We start from the raw sequence: 22,002 nt of genomic DNA, 5'->3' as shown, positions 1-22,002 counted from the left end.
CCAACAAGCTGCCGTTGTCCCGCGGGCCGTGGGCCCGGCACACTGGGGCTTTGTCAGGCCCCCCGCCGCGACCCACGGGCCTGCACATGACCGAGGGGGTAGGAGGAGCCTGCGGCGGCGGTGGCGGCGGCAGCGGCGGTTCCACCATTAACTCCCTCCCGGGCCCAGGGTCGGCGGGCGGCGGCGGCGGCGGCGGCTGGGCAGGGCTGGGCAGCGCCGCGGACGCGAGGCCCCCCGTTCCCCGCCAGGCTGCAGGCGCCGGGCCTGGGCCCCCAGGGCGGCTGTGACCTGAGCGCTTTCCGGGCGGCGAGCAGGGGGTACGCCCGGACCTCCGTCCCCGCGATCATGGGGAATGGCATGACCAAGGTAGGGGAGGCGCGCCCGCGCGTCCTCACCCGGCCTCCCGCGGTCGGGCCGGGCGCTGACCTGGGTCCCGCTGTATGTCTCTGTGTGTCTCGTTGGGTCCTTACCGCTCTCTGACTCTGTATGTCTGTGTCTCTGCTTATCTCTGCCTCTGTCCCTCTGTGACTCTTAAACTGTGTCTCTGTCACTCCGAGACTCCCCCCACCCGGTGTGAATGTGTCTGTGAATCGCTGTCTCCGTGGGTCTGTCTCCCTTGTCTCTGACTCCGTGAACTCTCTCCCTGGCCAAGTCTGCATCCTTCCCGGGGTCTCCCCTGCCTGTCGCTCTGACCGTCTCCCCACCTCCCTCCACCTCTGAACCCCCCAATCCTCACACTCCTCCCTAAGTCTGCCTCTCTCCTTGCCTCCAGCCCCACTTTCCTCCCTGACCCTGGCCCCCAGGCCCTCCTCCCTCCCTCCCCACCTCCCCTGTCCTCTCCCACCTCCCTCCTCCTCCCTCCTCACCCCTATCTGTGTTGGCCTCCCTTGCTGGTTGACTTGCCCTCCTCCTATCCTCCCCAAAGCCCCAGACATGTACTCGCCCCCCACCCTGTCCCCCGCCCCAGGATTTGAACAGACCCCTGGCAGGGCGTAGAGCCCTGTGTTCCTGGCACCCTTCCTAGGACAGAGAATTGGAATTCTCGCCCTGGCTGCTGGGGGTGGGAAGGGGGTCCAGCCCCCTCCCGGCTGATGCCCTCCCTGCTTGTCCTTCCTGTAGGTACTTCCTGGACTCTACCTCGGAAACTTCATTGGTGAGCGTCCACTCTGCTGTCCCAAGGCCGTGGCACCCTGCCCGTCCCAGGCCTGTGTCCACCATTCCTGCTCTGGCCCACGCACCTTAGGCGGGCTCAGGAATGGGGCAGGGAAGGGAGAGGGCTTGTGGAGGACGGAGGTGGGGGGGGGGCGCTGGAGTGCTCCCCAGGGCTGAAGGGGGAGGTGGGAGCATCGGGGACCTGCCACCCCCATCCCTGCTTCCCCCAGTCAACCCTCCACCCGTTGTCCACCAAGAGGTCAAAGGGACAGAGCAAAGGCTGTGGGTCCTGGGCAGTCTGCACCTGCTCTGTGCCCCAGCCTCCCCTCAGCATGAGGTCCCCGCAGGCTCTTCGGGCTGAGGGTCTGGGGTGAGGTCTGCCTGGGGTGCTGCTTCTAGCTGGGAGCTGGGACCCCCTTCCCCCTCCTCCTCCTTGGAGAAGGGTTCTCTGGAACTGTGGCTGGGCCTTCCTGTATGAGCACCCACCTCACCACCCACCAGGGCCCCTGGGCAGCCTTGTGCCAGAGGGGGTGGCGAGTCCACAGGCCCACTTGCAAAGTGTTTTCACTCCCCATTATCTCATTCGTTCCTCCCCAAGCTTCAGTTAGGGGGCACAGATGTACAGACATCCATCCTGCCCTCACGGGCACGGGGTAGAAAACATGCTAAGAGGTAGGCTGCCTGGGGAATTGGGGGACCCAAGGAGGGAAAAGCCACCTGCATCTGGGGAGTCAGAGGAAAGGACATTTGAACTGGGCCTGGAAGGGTGGGAAGCCTCCCCCACCCACCCCACCTGCACCTGCTCTGGTTCTCCACTCCATAAACAGGTCCCTTCCTTCCTGGAGGTGACCTCAGCAGGTCATGCCACCATTGATTTCTGTGAGTCTTTGGCTGAGTAAGGTCTGACTCCTCCTCAAGTGTATGTGCCCCATGAAGGCAGGGGCTGTGACATTGCCTTGGCCCAGGACCAGCCCAAGGCTGTACACAATAGGCATTCAGTAAATGTTTGTCAAATGAGTATGTGACCTTGGGCAGCTAGAGGGGGACCCATGTTTTTTATTCTGATTATAAAAGAAATTATCAAAGGACATGCAGTCTCTAGAGATGACCACTGTTAGCAGTGTGGGCTCTATCTTTCTCAATACAGATAATGTATTTAAAACAAAATGAAACATGTCTGAAAACTGTTGCATAGCCTGCATTTCTCAATATGCTTTGGACAGCCTTGCACATCAGCACATAGAGATCTTTTTTTTTAAAGATTTATTTATGTATTCATTTTTATTTCTCTCCCCTTCCCCTCTCCAGTTGTCTGCTCTCTGTGTCCATTTGCTGTGTGTTCTTCTGTGTCCACTTGTATTCTTGTCAGTGACACTGGAAATCTGTGTCTTTTTTTGTTGCATCATCTTGCTGCATCAGCTCTACATGTGTGCTTCGCCACTCCTGGGCAGGTTGCACTTTTTTGTGCAGAGTGGCCCTCCATACAGGGCACACTTTTTGCACATGGGGCTCCCCTACGTGGGCCCGTGCATGGCACGGCACTCCCTGTGCACATCAGCACTGCGCATGGGCCAGCTCACCGCACAGGGTTTGAAACCTGGACCTCCCATGTGGTAGGAGGATGCTCTATCTGTTGAGCCAAATCCACTTCCCTAGAGATCTTTTTAATGGCTGTACAGTATTCCAGAGTATGGCTAGATTACTATTTATCTAGTCCCTTTTTTGGTGGGCACTTCGGTTGTTTCTAGTCTTAAATCTTTCTCATGTGTTGACTGTTATAAGCAGTACTGCAGAGAACACCCATCCTTCACACAGAGCTTCTGTAGACGTGATTCCTAGAAGCAGGGTGCTGGGTCAAAGGATATGCCAGGGAAGGTGTTTGGGATTGAAAGAACATGGGTAAGGCTGGGGAGATGCAGGGCCCTGAATTGTGGGTGCTCCAGATACAAGCCTAGGGCCTAGGGCAGCGGCAGGCCCTTGATGCCCGGGAGCAAGACGGAGCAGGGAGCGGCAGAAGGCAGGGAAGGAGCTCACTGCCCAGCTCTCTTGGTCATCAGGAACAGCAAAGGCACACCTGCCAGACTGGCGCACGTATCCTGTTTCTTTCAGATGCCAAAGACCCGGATCAGCTGGGCCGGAATAAGATCACGCACATCATCTCCATCCACGAGTCACCCCAGCCTCTGCTGCAGGTACTTCTTACTCCCACCCCAGGGCTGCATACAAGAAATGGGGGAGGGGGACTGCAGACCCCCACAGCACCCATTTATCAAGCACTGATTGTGTGCCAGGCCCTGTGCCTCCATCTTGACCCACACTAATGCATTTGGTCTTCGCCACTGGCTTGTGGTGAAGGCAACTGAGGCCCAGAGAGGTTATTTAATTTGCCTAAGGTCACACCTCCAGGAAGTGAAGGAGCCGGGCTTCGAACACAGACCATTGGCCTCAGAGGCCTCACCCTGCACCTTGAAAAGGCCCCTACATGGGCTTCCCGTTGCTCAACCAGATGGATGGTTCCAACCGGCTGATTTGGGGCTCTGTGTCCTATTGTGTGACCCTTGCCTGGGACTTCATCTTGCTGGGCTTCTGTTCCCTCGGTGCTGTCTGCTCCCAGAAGGCTGCCTGAGACTCCAAAAGGGATCTAGGGTGGTGAAGACTGTAAACATGGCCAGCCCACATTGTGGGGTGCTGGTATTATCAAGTCCTGGAAAGGGGTGTTATGATCCAGAGGAGGAAAGTAGGAAATCCAGACCACACGTGTTAGAGCCAGGAGGCCTGAGTTCACATCTGCACCACTTGTTCCTCTGAGCACAGAATGTCTCTTCTCTGAGCCTCAGTTACCCAGTCTGTACAATGGGGAATTTATAATTGCACCTCCCTCACTTAGTTGTTGAGAGAGTAATTGTAACATGACAGCCACATAGTAGGTCCTCAACAAATTACACGGATAGAATAAGATTAATAATATTCTTATCCCATATACAGAGCCCCTTCCTCCTTATCTGTTAGAATCTGTCATCCACTCTGTTCAGGAAGGAAAAAGGCTCTGATGATCTGAGACTGAAACCAGGCTCCACAGTTTCCTGTGTGACCTGCCCCTCTCTGGGCCTCAGTTTCCTCATGTGTCCAATGAGGGGGTCAGACATGATGATCTCTTAAGAGCAACCTCTAACAAACTTGGGTTCTCAGTTTCATCCAAAGAAGAAATTTCCAGGCAAATGGAATTTGATTTTTCTTTATAGGACAGCCTTGTTTTGGCATATTTGGAGTGCAAGTCACTAGATTGCATAGGAAAGGTTGTCAAATCATGAATATATTTACTAATGAAATGACTGCTTCCAAAATGAGTCCCTGCCCTTCCTCTTCTCACGAGCATCCCTCCCTCCCCATCCATCAGTGCATTTACCAGTAAGGGTTTGCTAATGCAGTGCAACTCAAGGCCAAATGCATTGCAAAGTGAATTTGCAAACCTTGCAAAAGATGCAGGATGTTGTGACCTTGGAGAAAGCAAATTGGAGAACGGCTGGAATCTCACAAAAAGTCATTGGCAAATGAGGACCTGGTCAGAGGTCTGTTAACCACTCGCCAATGGTGGGCCGACCACCTGAAATGATTCATTTGAATATTGAAGGATTAAGGGAGGTCCTTGAGAAAAGCAATGAGGTCCTTGGAACATGTGGGCAAAAATGATCTTTAAGATCTTGTATGGAGGTTAAACATGAAGCAGAGGATGTTATAGCAATTTTGTTGAAAAAATTACTAACAATTCCTTGATTATTCTAGTAATTAGCACATAGTTTTGTAACCCCAACTCATGAAATATAAACTTATTTTTATAATTTTTGTTTCTTTTCAAGATAATCAAATCTGCTTTGCCCTATTGACTATGAATTTTTATCCCCTATTTGGAGAGGAGTCACTTTAAGTAGCCCTTTCCCAGCTCGTAGATAAAAGGCCCCTGGGTCCTTTTTTATCAGTCCTCATGCCCGAGTCATCTCTGGGGTTAGGACACATGGCATCTGCTCAGAAAGTTCTGGAATCACAGATGGCCAGGGCTGGGAGGCCTTCAGAAAAGGTACCTACCCTGTTTGGAGCAGCAGGAATGGACCTGGGGGTCACTAGGTGCTCGGGTGGCCCAGGGGCCCCTTCCCCCACTGCCCATGCATGTTTTGTACTTGCAGGACATAACCTACCTTCGCATTCCAGTGGCTGACACTCCTGAGGTGCCGATGTAAGTTCCCCGCATTGGACAGATGGATAGACAGCTGCCGCTGGTGGGGGTGGAGGTGCCATGACATGGTCTGAGGGAGGCCAGAGAGGACTCAAGCCATAGAGCTACCCTGGGGACCCAGCACAGGCAGTCACCTAGACCCCTGGCCAAGACTTCATCTCCCTGCGTCTCCGTCTCCTCACCTATGAAATGCAGACAGTGCCCCGTCTCTGGGGACCAGGCACCAGTGAATCTGAAAGGGTCAGAACCAGCCTGTCCCTGAGTCCCGGCCAGGCTTTGCAGTTTATTTGCTGTGACCTCAAACAAACCATTTCCCCTCTCTGAGCCTCATCTGTAAAATGGGGGTGAGATCAGCTTCAAGGGGGGCTTGACACCATAGACGATCTAAGGCAGGGCCTGGCGCATAATGAGGGCTCAGAAAGAGGAGTTTTTGTTTGTGTTATGAACAGCAACCTGCTCCTCCCAGCCCGGATGACCAGACACTCCTGCCCCTTGGGGATCTTGTCCCCAGCCCCACTGCAGAGCGTCATTGCTCCCAAGTGCTCTGATTGCAGACCCCAGAGGAGTGGGACTCCTGTGTCTCCCTCCACCCAAGACAAAGCACCTGTGAACGCGTAACCCACAGGACCCACTGGAGAGGGCGTTCAGGCTCAGGGCCGGCCCTGCCCACGTGGCGGGATTTGCCACTCCTTACCTCTCTGCTTACCTCTGCTCACTCGCACCTCCACCTTGGATTTTAGCATCAGCCCCTATTCACTGCCGGTGCCAGCTGAGAGGACCTGTAGGCTCTTTGTCCCTTGTCATTCCATAAATGAGGAGGGGAACATTCCTAGGAGACCTGCCACCACCACCCCCCCCCCTCTGCCCCTGCATTCCCTACTTACTCTGTTGCTTTCTTTTCTAGAAAAAAGCATTTCAAAGAATGTATTAACTTCATCCACTGTTGCCGTCTCAATGGAGGGAACTGCCTCGTGCACTGGTGAGTTAAGAGGGGAGTTGGGGGTGGGGGAGAAGAAGCGGCTGCCCTCCCACCCAGTGGGGAGGGTAGAACCTGTTCAACCCGGCACATGCCTGACAGTCCACCATTCATCTGGTAGGGGCCAGCGGGGGCTCAAGTTAGGACTCTGCTCCCGACCAGCAGGGTGGCCATGCCCAAGTAGCTGTTTCTCCCTGTGCCTCAGTTTCCTTATCTATGAACTGCAGAAGAAAATGCCAACCTCACAGGGCTGTTGGGTGGGACAGGTGAGGTCAGGTGGGCAGCCAAGCCTCCTCCCGTCCAAGTCTTTAAAGAGATGGTACCTGGCAGTGGGGAACCCCGGGCTGGGAGACAGGGCTCCCAAGTGCCCCTGACCCAGTTGATGTCATTCAATTCCACAACTTCTCACTGAGCATCCTGATGAGACAGGCGATTAAAATGCTGGGTGAAAAAAATAAAATAAAATACGGGGTGATGGGTGCTGTCTTCAAGGGCAGGATGGGGCTGAGAGCCCTCAGCCCCTCCTTCCGTGGCAGCCACTCATGGTGCCTTCTGTCTCAAAGCCCTCCCATGGCTTCCCAGCCCACTCGGAGTAAAACCCAAACCCCACTCCATGACCCCCCGGCCCTGCATGGTCTGGCCCCTGCCTACCTCTCAGCCTTGTCCCCCACCCACTCCCCTTCCTTCCCCTACTCCAGCTACACCGGTCTCCTCCCGTTCTTCAGATACACCAGGCTGCCCCCTCAGGGTCTTTGCACACACAGCCTGGACACTGACTTAGCCTTCATCAAGGTCCAGCTTGATGTCTCCTCCTTGGGAACTCCTTCCCCAGCCCTCCCCAGCCCTCTCCACCCCCAGCTAGATGAATACATCTTCCCATACAATCTCCTAGTCCCCTGGACTCTCCTTCAAAGCACTCATCACCACCTGAATTGTTTCTGTGGCTAATGTCTGTCTCTCCTGCCATACTGTAAGCTCCAGGCGGGCAGAGACCATGTCTGTTTTATTCCCCACTGTATCTCCAGTATCTGAAAAATAATGGATGATCAAGAAATGTTTGGTGAATGAATGAATGAAATGAAGGAAGATCTTTGATGTGGGGGAATGCCAGGGGGGAAACTCCAGCCAAAGGGAATTCCATGGGCAAAGAGCTGGAGGTGGGAAGACAGATCCTGGCAGGCCCACGGCTGGCAGGTGAAGGTGGGAGAGTTAAGGTGGGGATAGGGTGCCTGGGGTGGAGAGGGCACAGAAAGATTGTGGCTTACTTGAAGCCTGAGGGGTGGTCCCAGCTTTGCAGGCATCTCCCGCAGTACCACCGTCGTGACAGCATATGTGATGACTGTGACCGGGCTAGGCTGGCGTGACGTGCTTGAAGCCATCAAGGCCACCCGGCCCATCGCCAACCCCAACCCAGGCTTCAGGCAGCAGCTCGAGGAGTTCGGCTGGGGCAATTCCCGGAAGGTAGGGGTGGGGCAGGGGTAGGAGAAACAGGACTCTCTTCCCACTTGAGCTGACACAGATGGGAGGGAATTTAGCCTGTGCCTGAGATGATTTTTCTGGGGTCCCAAACTTGTGGTTCACGAGCTAATTCAGACCCCAGGTATATTTTGTTTGGACAGCCAGGTGTTTTCTTTTCTTTTTTAATTTAGAATCTGAAGGCCTTTAGACAAAACCAAGAGCCCTTCAGTTTGACCAGGTCCCAACACTCCCACTGCTGGCTTCACCTTCCTGGAACCTAAAGGCATTTGAGTGTTTGACCCCACTGGGAAGAGCTGGCCGTGCCTTTCTCCACACCTGGGTCCTTGATAAGGCAAAGCTTTGCCTTTCGTTCTGCCTCCTGGGCACATGGCTCAAGGAAATATCAGGAACTGAGGCCTCCCTGGAACAAGGGAAGAGAAAGAGAGAGCTCGAGGGCATGTTCTGGAAAGCTCTCGGCAGGTGCCCAGAGGCTTATCTGCAAGACTGCATTAGGAAACCTGCAGGCAGAGGAAGAGGCCCCAGGCTGGTAGCTGTTGTGGCCGAGGGTGCGAATTCAGGGAGGCAGGAGAGGGGCTGAAGCGGTCCTCCCTGTGCAGGTGGGGGCGTTTTAGCAGGTCTTAGAGGGGAAGGGAATTTCCAGAGGGGCGGGTGAGGATTCAGGGAGAGGGAAGGGGTTGAGAGGGGCGACGGGGCTCAGAGAAGGGAGGCTAGGAGGATGCTGGGAAGCTCTTGGGAAGGGCTGTGGCCCAGCTTTCCTTAGCTGAGTCAGAGGGGCTGGGCTGGGTGCCTTCACCCCTTCCCGCGGCCAGGCCCTGAACCCGCCTCAAATCACCCCCCACCCCCAGCTTCGCCGGCAGCTGGAGGAGCACTTCGGAGAGAGTCCGTTCCGCGACGAGGAGGAGGTGCGCGCGCTGCTGCCGCGGTGCAAGCGCTGCCGTCAGGGCTCTGCCACCTCGGCCGCGGGCCTCGCGCCGCCCTCGGGAGCCTCGGAGGGAACCCTGCAGCGCCTGGTGCCGCGGCCGCCTCGCGAGGTCCACCGGCCGCTGCCGCTGCTGGCGCGCGTCAAGCAGACTTTCTCTTGCCTCCCGCGGTGTCTGTCCCGCAAGGGGGGCAAGTGAGCGGCCCACCCGACCTGGCTCCTCTCTTCGTCCCGACTGGTCCTCTTCTGCGTCTGTCTGGGCCTCCCGCGGCCTCGAGGACGGGCCCAGAGCCTGCGGGAGCCCCGCGACGGCCCGACCCGGCCCCTGCCCTCCACGCCGCCCTGCCTGTCCGCGTCTGCAGTCCCTGTGTCCTCCATCTGTGTGGCTCTGTGTCTGGGCCCGCCGGCTGCAGCCACCTGGTGCCTTAGTCGTAGGGCTGGGGTAGGAGGCACCCAAGCCTCACCCTTAAAGGCGGGGCAGGAGGGTGGGGAGGGGGCGGGGTCGGCTGGACCTGGAGGATATTAAAGAGACACAGAAGCTACCGTCTGAGTGCCTACAAGTCCTTGGGCAAAGGCAGGGCAGCTGGGCATGGCCAGAAGCCAGGAGCCTGCAGGAAACAGGGATGGGAGGGGGTCTGTATCCCCCCCCCCAACTCAGTCTGCCACCTTCAGGGCTAAATTCTGAACCACTTCCCCCACCCCAGCCCCCACCATCCCTTCCTGGAGACCTGGTCTCATGACAAGGGCCCCCCCCCCAGTCCCACCTTCTCTCTTAGGGTCCTCCTCCCCTCTGTGGCCCCTCCCCCTCCCCAGCTCCCTCCCCTGTCCCTTTGACAAATATTAGCTAATAAGGTAAGGCAGTGCCTCCCTCACAACTGACTTTTTCCATGCATGAGTTCGCTTAATCCTCAGGGAGAAAAAGCAGGCTCAGAGAGGGTCAGGTACTTGCCTGAGGACACAGAGCTGGAATAGGGGAGGCTGGATTCCAACCTAGCGAGCCTGAGTCCCAGGCTGGTGAGGAGGCTCCACACCCAGCCAGGGGGCATGACCTTCCCACCAAGAGTCTAAAGGCCAGGGTGACCTCTTGAGAAGGAAGGGTCCCAGGCCAGTTTAGTCAAGCAGCTACAGACCCCAAAGATGAACAGAGAGGTCATGGGAGCCACTGTCTCCTAAAAACAGCCTGAGGTGAAAGGGCCTGAAACAGCTATAACCTTACGGCAGCCCGTGGAGGGTCTTACGCCCTGTGCTCAGGGCTTTGGCAGAGGCACAGGGCCCAACACTGGAGGTGGAGGGATGGATGAAATAACCTCTCCCTGCTGCCCTCACTCCACTCCTCACTGATTCAGCGACCCCCACTGAGCACCTACAGGGTGCCAGGCATTGTGCTGGACCCTGGGGACCCAGCAGTGAGCACAACAGACAAAACCGTACCCAGGTTGCTGACCCTCCAGTGGGGAGGCCGTCAATAAACAGATAAAAGAAAAACAGGTCAGGTGGTAAGCCATTTTGATATCTGCAGGGAAGCACTTTAGGCAGAGGAAGTAAGTGAAAAGGCCCTGTTTTAATTGCCCAGCTGCTAAAACAAATACTGTACAATAGGTTGGCTTCCAACAGGGATTTATGGGCTCTTGGTTTCAGAGGCTTTCCAGAAGGCCTGCTCCCCGCCCTCCGTGAGGTCCACATCTCTGGCTGACAATCTTGGGGGTTCCTTGGCTTTTCCGTCACATGGCAATGCATGTGGCAGCCTCTTCTCCTTTCTCTGCCAGGTTCCGTGGACCTGCAGCTTCTGGCTGCTGTGACTTCTCTTCTTGTCCCATTTCCTTTGCTCATAAGGATTTCAGCCAGAATGGATTAGGGCTCACCTCGATCAGTTTGGACACAGCTTACCTAATAACAGGGGATGGGGACCTGAACATTTGTGAGGGCATCATTCAATCCCCAACAGGTCCTGAGATGGGGTCACGTGTGAAGAGCAAGGCAGCTGGACCCGTGGGAGTACAGGGGTCCTCCCGGCTGGTTAAGGTCACCAGCATCCGCCGGGTTCAAAACCCTTTGCTATTTCTGATGGTGTCTTCCCCCGAGTTAGAAACCTCCATGCCCCCATCATCTAGGGCCCAGGTCCTTCACACCACACACACCCCCCCTTCCTGCATTCCTCTCATTACACTCCGGCTCAACAACAACGAGAATACTGCTCACTTTCTGAGTGCTTACTATGTGTCAGGCACTGTGCTGAGCCCTTTACCTGTAGCTTATGTAATCTTATGAAGTAGGTGCTGCTATTTAACAGAAACAGGCTAGTGCCCAAAGTCACCAGCCAGCAAGTGGTGGGGCTGGGACCTGAACCCATACTTCTGGCTGTAGACCCCACCCTCTTAATTACTATCCTCTGCCACCTAGGAATATGACCAGGTCCTCCTACACACTCAAGCCCTCTGCTTAGATGTATTACTTTTATATATATATATTTTTTTAAATTTATTTTTAAAAAGATACTTAGATTACATAAAATGTTACATAAAAAAATATAAGGGATTCCCATATGCCCCACTCCCCACACCTCCCACCTATCCCCACATTAACAACTTCTTTCGTTAGTGTGGTACATTCATTGAAATTGATGAACACATTTTGGAACATTGCCACTAATCATAGTTTACATTGTAGTTCACACTCTCTCCCACTCAATTCTGTAGGTTATGGCCATATATTTAATGACCCATATCTGTCATTTCAGTGTCACTCGGGACAATTCCAAGTCTTGAAAATGCCCCTGTATTACACCTCTTTGTCCCTCTCTCTGACTTCAGCACCTCCAGTGGCCACTGTCTCCACAAAATGATATAATTTTTTCCATTGCTAGAATCATAATAAGTCTATAATAGAATGCCAGTAAGTCCAGTCTAGTCCATATTCTATTCCCCAATCCTGAGGATTCTAGAATGGTGATACCCACTCTACGTCTAATTGAGAGGGGGCTTCGATCCCATACACCTGATGGCTTGGACTCTTGCTTGCAGTTGTAGACTCTCTCAATTCCTTGGTGTGGTGGTTGTCCATCACCTCTTTGTTAGGTGTCCTGGGTGAATCCAATGAACTGGAGAGTGGGTGTTGCAACCCTGCTTAGGCTTAGATCTCAGCTGGCACAATAGACAGCCCAGAGATTCAAGTCTCTTGGACGTACACCTACCAACTCCAGCAACAACTACAGGTTCAGATGTACTACTCTTGTACTGAATCATATGAAGTGTTTTGTGCCCCAATGGAGCTGACAGCCCTGAATTGAAATCCACACTATGATTGTAGAAGTGTCAGTACCACGTGGCTGTTGGGATGTGGGGACAGAGGGTAGGGACACACGGAAGACCCTCCCAGTTTGTAGCCACGAGGGTGCTACCAGCCTTTGGTCAACAGTGGTTGGGCCCTGTGTCCGCCGCCCTGGGAGTTTTCTCTCTGAGGCCCAGCTTCCCCATGCACACAGCAAGGGCTGGGGCAGTCTGAGGTACTTGACCTCATTCCTATCACGAACCCCCTTGGGTAATTTAATGAAATACACAATCCTCAGAAAAATGCATGGACATTTACATATATTTTTCAGTAGAGTCATGGAATTCACCAGTCATGACAGGCAGCATGAGATACTATTCTTTTCTTTTCTTTTTTAAGCTTTATTTTATTATTTATTTCTCCCCACCCACTTGTTGTTTGTATTTGCTGTGTCTGTCTGTTGTGTGCTGGCCTTTTTAGGTAGCACTGGGAACCAAACCCGGCACTTCCCATATGGAAGGGGGGTGCCTAATCCCCAAGCCACCTCTGCTCCCTGCTTTGTTGTGTCAACTTGCCTGTCAGCTTGCTGTTTTGTGAGTCTTCTTTAGGAGGCCCCAGAATCGAACAGGACCTCCCATGTGGTAGGTGGGAGCCCAGTCGCCTGAGCCACATCCATTTCCCAAGGTGCTGTTTAGATTCCTGGGGGCTGAGAGACCCAGGTTCAATCCCCTACCCACTTGCTCTGTGACCTTGAATCAAGGCCTTAACCCCTCTGAAGCTCAGTTTCCTTAATCATATTTGTAATTATACTCACCTCACATGCTGTTGTGAGAACCCAACTGAGACGCTGCAGGACAGGGTTTAGCCAGGCCCAGCACCCCAGTGAGCATGCAGCAAATGGGGATGCCCAATATTTTAGAAACAATTTCTCCATGTGTAGCTCACGGATCACCTGCACGAAAATCCTGAGAGAAAACTCGTTTTAAAATGCCGGTTCCTGGGCTTCCTGCCCAGAGAGTGATTCTGCACGTCTGGACCGAGGCGTAGGAGGGTGCACTTCGAACCATTAGCAACCCGCCCGCGGCGGATGGGAGTTCAAGTTTGAGAAACACTTCAGTTTTTCCTACCTGGACCCTATGAGGCTTGAGACTGACAAGTTTCCGGGTGGGCAGGAAAGAGAAGAGCAAAGGTGCAGGGGTGGGGCAGGGGCTCCTCGGAGCGCCCGTCAGAGCCCAGGCTACCCCACCTCGTCTTCTCCGGCCGTTCTCGGTGTCCCAGGGCGCCCCCAAACGAGGCCGGACACCCTCGCGGCCAGGCCGCCACGGGGAGGGGCGAAAGGAAAGGACCTCCCAGAAGAGCGGGAAGAACTGAAAGCGAAAGTGTCAGGCCCAGGCTTTCACTTTCGCTACCTCCATGCGGTCTCCCGGTGGCCCTGCGCCCCCCAGACGCGCTCAGACCCGAACGCCGCCCTCCCGGGACCTGGCACCCGGCGCGCCCCGCGACCCCTGGCCGAGAGGAAGCGATGGGGGCGTCGCATGAGGGGCCCGGGGGCCGCCTGCGCCTCCGCCACTGGCTGGTGGCACAGATCGAGAGTGGGCGCTACGCGGGGTTGCGCTGGGAGAACGCGGGCAAGACCCTCTTCCGCATCCCCTGGAAGCACGCTGCCAAGCACGACTACCAGGCGGGGCAGGATGCGGCGCTCTTCAGGGTAAGGGGCGGCGTTCGGGGACGCCTGACCGACCCACGCGCTGTGACCCCGGGCCACTCGCTCTGCCCTTGGGCCTCAGTGGTCTCTAGGTTGGGGGGAGTGTTCTCTATGTGTGGGAGACGTCAGACACCCTCTTTAAACAGAATCACCGCGACTGCGTGAACGGCCTCACCCCACCGCCCAGGGGCCTGTCGCACGCTGCAGCGAAGTTCCACGCCACCCCCTGGGAATTCCCTCAGCCTCTCACCCCCAAACGCAGCGCCAGCAGCTTGGGAACCCTTCCTGAGCACTCCCAAACCAGCCCTGGCAGCGCCCTCCTCCAGAGTTGCCTTCCCTTTTCTCCTTCCTCGTTAACGTCTCCCAAACTGCCTCCTTCCCAACAACCTTCAAACTCTGGAACCTTGCCAGGAGTAATCAACCGGCCAACCGCCCCCAGGCCCCCGCCGCCATCCCAAACACCGCCCCCCTCTGGCCGCCTTTCCCCTTCCTCACAGCACCAAGCCCCTGGAAAGATTCTCCTCTCCAGAAGCCCCTGACTGGTCAGCCCGACTGGCTCCCCATTCTGGCTCCTGCTAACGTCTCTAATTGCCAAAGCTTCATCTTCCTCATCCCCTGGGTGGGGCTGGGCCTGGTGGAGTTCCCCCCCTTCAAACACTCCTCTCTCTTGGTTTCTGAAATCTTTCCCTTCCCCACTTTCCTTTTACCTCCCTGGTTGCTGCTCCTCAGCCTCCACCCTGCCCCCTCCCCATTTGGGGTACCCAGCCCTGCTCATGGACCTCCCTTCTCAGTCCCACTCTCCCCAGCCATGGTCTCAGTAAGGAACCCCATGGTTCCTGGCCCCCTCCCAGCCCCCTAAAAGCCCCAGCCTCTGGTCTGGCTGGCTCCCTGACACACTGTCTCTTGGATGGGCCCCATCCCCTTGAAATCGGCACGTCCATACACCACACTCAGCAGCTCAAACTTCTGTGTTTCCCAACGTTGAAGATGGTGCCACCTGCCACACAGACTCCAGAGCAGGCATCTGAATGCTGGCCAGTCCTTCCTCTTCGGAGCTCGCGCTCCATCACCAAGGCCTGCAGGCTCTTCCTCCAGAGCTTCTCATCCATCCATCTGCTTGGCCCCATTTCTACTATCTGTTACCAGGACAACTGCCATGTCCTCACTGCTTCCCTTGTCCTCCAGCATCTAATCTACTCTCCCCTCGGTCCTCCCGTGGGATTTTTCTAAAATGCAAAGCTAGTCTCGACACACCCCTTCTCAGAATCTTTCGGTGGCTACCCATTGCCCAACTCTGCCATGGCCTCAAAACCCTGTGTGAAGTGCCTCTCCTTGGCTCAACTCCTTCTTAAAGATCTGGCCTGATAGTTCTTTCAGTTCTAAATGCTTCATGTGTCTTTTGCCATGGATCTTTGCATATGCTGTTCTCTCTGCCTGGAACATCTTCTCTTCACCTTCCCCTGGCTGACTCCCATTGTCTTCAGCAAGAACGACTTCCCTTCAGGAGAGCCTTTCCTGATGCATTCTTCTCTCTAACATGTTTATTAAGCTCCAACTCAGTGCTTCTCCCAGGTCATCTCTAACTCCCTCTGCTTCCCCCATCAGAATACGTTTCCCTCTGAATTGTAAGTGCCTTGTATGAGAACTGCTCGAGGGTGATGGCACTACTCAATACATATTGAACAAGGTTACCAGGCCTGGCCCATAAGATTTAAGTGCTGTTATTCAGAGCGAGATTCCTGCGGGCGGGTCTTCCCCATCCTTCTGGTTGCTCTGACCCAGCCCTCAACCCACCACTGACACACACGTGATTCTGGCTTCAAGCCCCCCTGGCAGCCCAAAGCCCACAGGCTGAGTTAGCCTTCAGACATTCACAATCTGGCTTCACCCTATTCCTTCCTCCTTGATGCCTCGGCCTCGCTCCCTGACCACGTGCACATACCCAGCAGGCTGCTCGCTGATCCCTGAGTGCGCCCTGCCTTCCCACACCTCCGAGCCTCGCTCACGCACCATTCTGGGTGCTTGGGGACACAGCAGTGAACAAAACGAGGATCTCTCTCATTATGGACTTTACTCTTACACAGTCCCTGGCCCCAGGTTGAAGTAATAGCACTCTCTGCCCTGTGCCTGTATCACCTTTGAATGACAGTATCCTAAATACAGTGAATCAATGCTGTAGTAAATCACCACTGACCGTGCTGGACCCCAGGCTAGCTCATCTTACGCCCACCACAACCACACGAGGTCAGGTATTACCCGCAGTTTACAGACAAAGAAATCAAGCCTCAGAGGTCTCACTGCTGACCAGTGGCACCAGCATAGGAACAGTGGCTCTTCTATTTCAGTGTCCATGTTTCCCATGAAGCTAGAGGCCTCTGAGGGCTGTGTCTGAATGAGATTCATCACTTATATTCCCTTCTGCCCTGAAAGTGATAAATGCAAACTCCACAATGGACTCAGCTGCAGGTAAAGGCAGGCTCTCAGCAGAAGATTTTGTTTCTGCCTTTCCAGGGGCTCCTATTGCCTTGATCATCTGCTCCAGCCACACCAGCCTCCTTGAATTTATCAACCTCCTTCCCACCTCAGGACCTTTGCACTTGCTGTTCCTTCTACCCAGAACACATCCTTCCCCCAGCTCTTTGTCACAGTGGGTCCTTCTTTCCATGCAGGCTTCAGCTCAGGCATCGCCTCCTCAGAGAGGCCTTCTCTGATCACCCTCTGTTAAGTAGTCCCTTACATTTCTCACTTATTTAGAATAAATACCTCTACTACAGTGAACAATCGTTCTAATGTGTTTAATGAATATCTCTTGGTTTGTATGTGTTGCAAAGTGGGTATTGCTGTTTTGTGTGTATTCTTACCTTCTATACATGATACTGGGTTATAGATCTCATTCTGAGCTTACTTTTTGCCACTCAGATCCAGGCTTTGAAGATCTATTCTTGTTCTCGGAAAATCTAATCAATTGCTTCTAGATGCTGCATAGACTGCAGAGCGGGCATCCGTTACATACACACACAAACACACACCCATCCCCTTTCCCAGGACACAAGTTTGCTTCCAACTCCCACCACCGGAAGTAATGCAGTCAATTTCCTTGCACAGGTACCCTGATGAGCCTCTGTGAGAATTCCTTTGGCCTCTACTCCCTGGATTGGGTTTCTGAACAGATATGCCAGATTCCCATCCAGCAGCATTGCCCCCCTTTATACTCCCACCAGCAGTGTCCACATCCCCACCAACTCCTGGCATTATCCAATTGCTAAATTTTGTCAGCTTATTCATGATATGCCATATTTTTTGTTGCATTTCTCTATTACTATCGAGTTTGAGTATCTCCTTATATGCTTGTGGCCTTCTGGATTCTCTTCTGTAAACCACCAATTCCTGTTCTGTGATGAGAATTTTTTCTTTAGGGGATGATCTGTTTCTTGTTGATTTGCAGAAATTCCTTTTATGTTCTAGATATTAGTTCCTTGCTGATTTTAGACGTTGTAAATTTTTTGCCTTATTTACATACCATTTAAGTTTTGTTTAAGGAGCATTCCCTGCCCCTAGAATATTTTCTCCTACTTTATCATCTGTTAATTTTATAGATTTTTCTCTTATATTTTTTGTTTGTTCTAAATATCTGTAGAATACTTTGTATTTGGCAATAGTTAGGAACTTAATTTTTTTTTTTTTTGGAGGTATTGAACCCTCCATGGGAAGCAGGTGCTCACCCACTGAGCTACATCTGCTTCCCACTGAAATTTGGTTTTTTCGTTTGTTTTTAAGAGGTACCAGGGATCAAACCCAGAACCTTGTTTGTAGAAAGCAGGCGCTTATCCACTTGAGCTACATCCGCTTCCCAGGAATTTAATTTTATGGTTCTTCACAAACCAAACCACTGCCATTATTTTATATCCCATTACCTGACTTTTTTTTTTCTAGCACGCATCACAATCTGTAACTTGGAATACAGTAGTTCCTATATGTCTTCTTGCATTACACTGTGAGGGAGGCGGGGAGGATGGGAGCTGAGCCAGGCGGTCCCTCATCCGTCTGCATCACATCAGCCCGCTACTCCCCAAGCCCAGGCTGTCCCTGCCCACCCCCAGGCCTGGGCCGTGTACAAAGGCAAGCATCTCGAGGGCACTGACAAGGAGGACCCCGCCACCTGGAAGAAACGGCTCCGCTGTGCTCTCAACAAGAGTTCCGACTTCTGTGAGGTGCGCGAGCGCAGCCAGCTGGACGTCCCCCACCCCTACAAGGTCTACCGGATCGTGTCCGAGGATGCCCATGGCCCAGGTACCATCCTGACCCTGGAGGTAGAGGCCCAGGGCGGCTCTCTGAGTAATAAGGGCCTCACTTTGCCAGTCTGTAAAATGGGAAAGGGGGGACTTGTCAAGCTTAAACTCATGAGCTAAGAAGAACCCTCAGACCACCCAGTTTGTTTTTCCATCCGACAAGGGAGAAACTGAGGCTCAAAGAGAGGTGAACCTTGCCCGAGGTCATGCAGCTGGGGTGAGCTGGGGTTATTGTCTAGGGTCACCTCGGTTGAAGGGGTGCATTTTGGGGCCTCAGGAACAATAGTTTGTCTCTCCCTCCATCCAGTGACCAATGGGTGCGCTCTCCCTGAAGAGGGGGGTTGTCCCCCAAGCCAGCAGGAGCACCCTGGGGAAGTGACTGAGCTGACCTGCAGGACAGACCAGGTCAGTGTGTCCTCCAGTCCCTGCTGCCTTCTCCGGCTCAGTCACCTCTCACCCAAAACACCCCTCGGCCCTCCCCTTTCTGTCTCTGTGATCTCAGCACTCTCATTTATCTCTTCTCCTCCATCAGCTCCAGCTCCATCCCTGGATCCCCTTCCTCCCATCAGCTCTACCTCTTGTCTCTATTCCGTCCCTTCCACCATTCCCACCTCCCTCGTTCTGTTCTGTTCTCTTCACCTCCATCAGCTCAAGCTCTCTCACTGTTCCCAGCATCCCCATCATCCCCATCCCCATCGCCTCCTCCCCGGCATCTGTGGTTCACTGTTCTGTTCTCAGCCCTCTCCCCCACTGGCCTGGCTCCATTCCACTGTCCCTAGTGCCCCTATCTCATCTCCAGCTCCTTCACCTCTCTCATCTCCTTATTCACCCCCAGCACTTTTCTCCCTATCGCAGTGAGTCCCATCTCTGACCCATTACCTCCAACACCCCAATCAGTTCTGTCTTCACTTTCATGGGGGGGACGGTGTCTTGAACTCTGAAACCTCAAAGATCCTATCAAGCCCCAGCTGGCATTTCATCTGCCCGGACCTCCGTCTGCCTGTGTGGGAATTCCTATGGCCCATGGGTCTCCTCTTCGCCCTCGTGGCCCTCTCTCCCAATGCTCAGGGTGGCTCTGGCTTAGCCGCAGACGATGAGGGCAAGGAGCTGCCCCCCAAGCTGGCCCAGCAGGCCTCCCTGCCAGCCGCCGTGCTCCCAGGCCCCTTGGCTGACCACAGTAAGGACGGGATCTCCTCATCCACCCCTCCCTTCTCCCCGGCCTCCTCAGGGACCTTGACACCTTAGGGGCCAAGGTTCAGGGTGTGGCGGGTCCCGACAGTTTCGTCTTTTACCCCCGGGATGCCCGCCTCGGGACCCCGCCCACCCCTGGAGCACCGCCCTCTCCGAGGGCTTCGGCATCCCGGGTAGGGAATCTGCAGCCCTCGCCACCCACCTGCGTGCAGAGCCAGGACCAGTCAGCCCTGCCTGTCACACACAGCACCCAGCCCAGACTCCCAGTAACAGCAGCGACAACAACTTGTTGAGGGTTTAGTGTCTGCCAGGCATCCCTCTAAGCGCTCCCCGCAGCCCTGAGGGATAGAGACGGCCATTATCCCCATTTTACAGGACACAGGTTAAGAATCTTGCCCAAGGTCCCGCACACAGCCAGTAACCCTGGGAAAGTTACTAAGTAGCTTCGTCCAAGGGCCCGGCTGCAGACGCTGCCGCCCTAACCACTGAGCTTTACTGCTGGTCCCCTAGATGGGCCGCTGCTGCTTTTAGTAGTCGTCGTAGTACTGAAGGTGGTGGTGGTAGTAGTGGGATTATCACTGGTTGGGAAGGGCGCCCACACTTCCCGGGGTGGAGACAGGAGACAGGAGAAGGTCCGGGGCGGGAGAGGGGGGCGCCCGCCCCGCCCGCCTGCCTACGCCCCCGTCCCGCAGATTGCTGGCTGCACGTGCGTCTGTTCTACGGCGCCGCGCTCGTGTACGAGGCCACGGTTCACACCGCGGAGGGCTGCCTTCTGAGTCCGCGGGCCACGGCTGCCGCCGCCGCCGAGCACCTGCTGGGGTCCCCGCTGCGCGTCGCCCAAGTTCGCTTCCCGGAGCCGCCGCGGGACGCGCGCGCGCTGCAGCGCCTGCTGCCGCACCTGGAGCGCGGCGTGCTGCTGTGGGTGGCGCCCGAGGGCGTCTTCGCCAAGCGCCTGTGCCAGGGCCGCGTGTATTGGCGCGGCCCGCTCGCCCCGCACCGCGAGCAGCCCAACAAGCTGGAGCGCCAGCGCACCTGCCAGCTGCTCGACATGAGCCGCTTCCTTGCGGGTAAGAGTGCGACCGCGGGGCAAAGGGCCGGGGGCACGGGGTTGCGCTTAAGGGTGCTGAGCATGGGGTGGGCATAGAAACAAAGGGCATGACGCAGAAGGACAGCAGTGGACACAGATCTGGGGATCAGGGGGCTGGACGGGATGGGCATGGGGTGTGGCAGTGGACCTGGAGTGGATATAAGGGCACAAAGCAAGGGACATGAGCGCTGGAAGTGGGCACAGATGTGGGACACGGCATAGGTATAGGGGCATGGAAGTAGACATAGGGCAGGGACACACAACAGGGATGTGGGCTTGCAGGGTGTGGGCATGGGATGAGCACAAAGTGGGCCCTGGCTGGCATGCACAGTCTTGCCCCAGCCCCCTGAGTCTTGGTGCCCGTAGAACTGCGCGCTCACCTGCACGACGGGGGCCCGGAGCCGGAGTACCAGGTCCGTCTGTGCTTTGGTGAGGAGTACCCGGGACCCCGGGACCAGCCTGAGGAGCGCCTCTTCATGGCCCACGTGAGTCACCCCCATACCAGCAGAGAGCCACACCTTCCAGTGCCTCAGGGCTCCTCACCCATTCCCTCCAGTCCCAGATCCACCCCTAACCTGCTGTATGACCCTCCAGTGTGTACGACCCTGCCTCTAAGATGGGTGTGGGAAGGGGGCTGTCACTCAGGCTGGGATTTCCCCACGGGAAAGTCAGGGTGGCTAACGGAGAGGACCTGCTTACAGCCCCATTTGCCCCCCTGCAGGTGGAGCCGGTCTTCGCCAGCAAGCTCCTCCTGCACTCGAAGCACCTCAGCGCCGGTTGCCCTGTCCCGTCCGAGCCAGGCAAACCCAATGGCATCACTCCCCTTCTGTCACAGCCAAGTCAGCCCTGAGCAGGCCACTTCCTCCTCTCATGCTTCCTAAAGCCTGCTCCCACTGGCTGTGGAGCCCCCCACCGGTCCAGCCCTGCCCACCCTGAGCCAGTGGCTCTGGACGGGCTCAGTGGGTCAGGGGAGCAGCGGACCCATGACAGCCTTCAACCTCTCAGCTGCGCTGAGGAGACCCAGAAGGCTGTTGGGGCAACCGCTCCACAGCCAGGCCTGGGGCTTCCGATGGAAACCGAACCTGACCTGGAGCCCCTGGAAAGGCAGAAACAAAGACTTCTCCTGCTGAGAGCCTTCCTTTACCTGCAGCTGAGTCCACTGTAGGGTTTGCTTAAAGCAGAATCTACCGTCATTAGCTCCTCAGGGTGGCTTAGAGTGGGGTCAACCAATAACAAAACCACCCAACCTCGGAGGGGCCAGATCCTTCTTCTCAGCTGCTGCTACTGTCTTCTTTATTTGGGGGTCCCAAAGCAAAGGACATGGCCTGAGCCCTGGGCTTTGGACTTTAATCACTGACCATCAGCCACAGTAGGACACTGTCTTTGGAGAAACTAAGGCAGGCCCCCAGACACAGCCCTAAGGCAGAGGCCAAAGTGGGAGCTAGGAGTCTACCCCCTCTCCATGCCATGCTAATCTGTGCAAACTGCAAGTTGTAGGGAATCCTTGCAAATTCCCTGCCTTATTGGTAAAGTGACTGATTTTCATCCCAAATAGCACTTTTTTTTTCTTTTCAGATTTTTTAGTTTATTTATAGGACTCTTCTTACAGATGCCAGCATAATAAATCTCATTCAATGATCCATTAATAAACCACTTTTGTGGGGGGAGGGTGGCATGAGTCAACAGACAATAGAAGTAAATCAAAT

At 55.0% G+C, this 22,002-nt stretch overlaps 1 protein-coding gene across 1 annotated transcript; it reads left to right on the top strand.

Moving 5' to 3' along the window:
* On the top strand, nucleotides 1-21,936 carry DUSP15 (dual specificity phosphatase 15). The gene is made up of 14 exons (XM_004464034.5): nucleotides 1-98; nucleotides 1,120-1,153; nucleotides 3,262-3,344; nucleotides 5,334-5,383; nucleotides 6,288-6,362; nucleotides 7,649-7,820; nucleotides 8,684-8,952; nucleotides 13,303-13,732; nucleotides 17,830-18,019; nucleotides 18,326-18,423; nucleotides 19,087-19,195; nucleotides 19,902-20,276; nucleotides 20,663-20,781; nucleotides 21,018-21,936. Exons 1-14 carry the CDS (start codon nucleotides 87-89, stop codon nucleotides 21,144-21,146), a joined length of 2,145 nt encoding a protein of 714 aa, XP_004464091.2. The 5' UTR covers nucleotides 1-86; the 3' UTR covers nucleotides 21,147-21,936.
* The last annotated feature ends 66 nt before the right edge of the window (nucleotides 21,937-22,002 follow it).

The sequence above is a fragment of the Dasypus novemcinctus genome, chromosome 24 (genome assembly GCF_030445035.2).
Source record: "Dasypus novemcinctus isolate mDasNov1 chromosome 24, mDasNov1.1.hap2, whole genome shotgun sequence".
NCBI lineage: Eukaryota > Metazoa > Chordata > Mammalia > Cingulata > Dasypodidae > Dasypus > Dasypus novemcinctus.
Note: the sequence above shows the minus strand (reverse complement) of the source record. Positions and strands in the feature narration are given on the sequence as shown.

What these genes read in the sequence shown, in the direction of transcription:
- DUSP15 (XM_004464034.5), top strand. An exon ending in CACCCCAGCCTCTGCTGCAG is followed by an intron (nt 3,345 to 5,333) that starts GTACTTCTTACT and finishes TTGTACTTGCAG; the next exon opens with GACATAACCTACCTTCGCAT. An exon ending in CTGTCCCGCAAGGGGGGCAA is followed by an intron (nt 8,953 to 13,302) that starts GTGAGCGGCCCA and finishes TCGGTGTCCCAG; the next exon opens with GGCGCCCCCAAACGAGGCCG.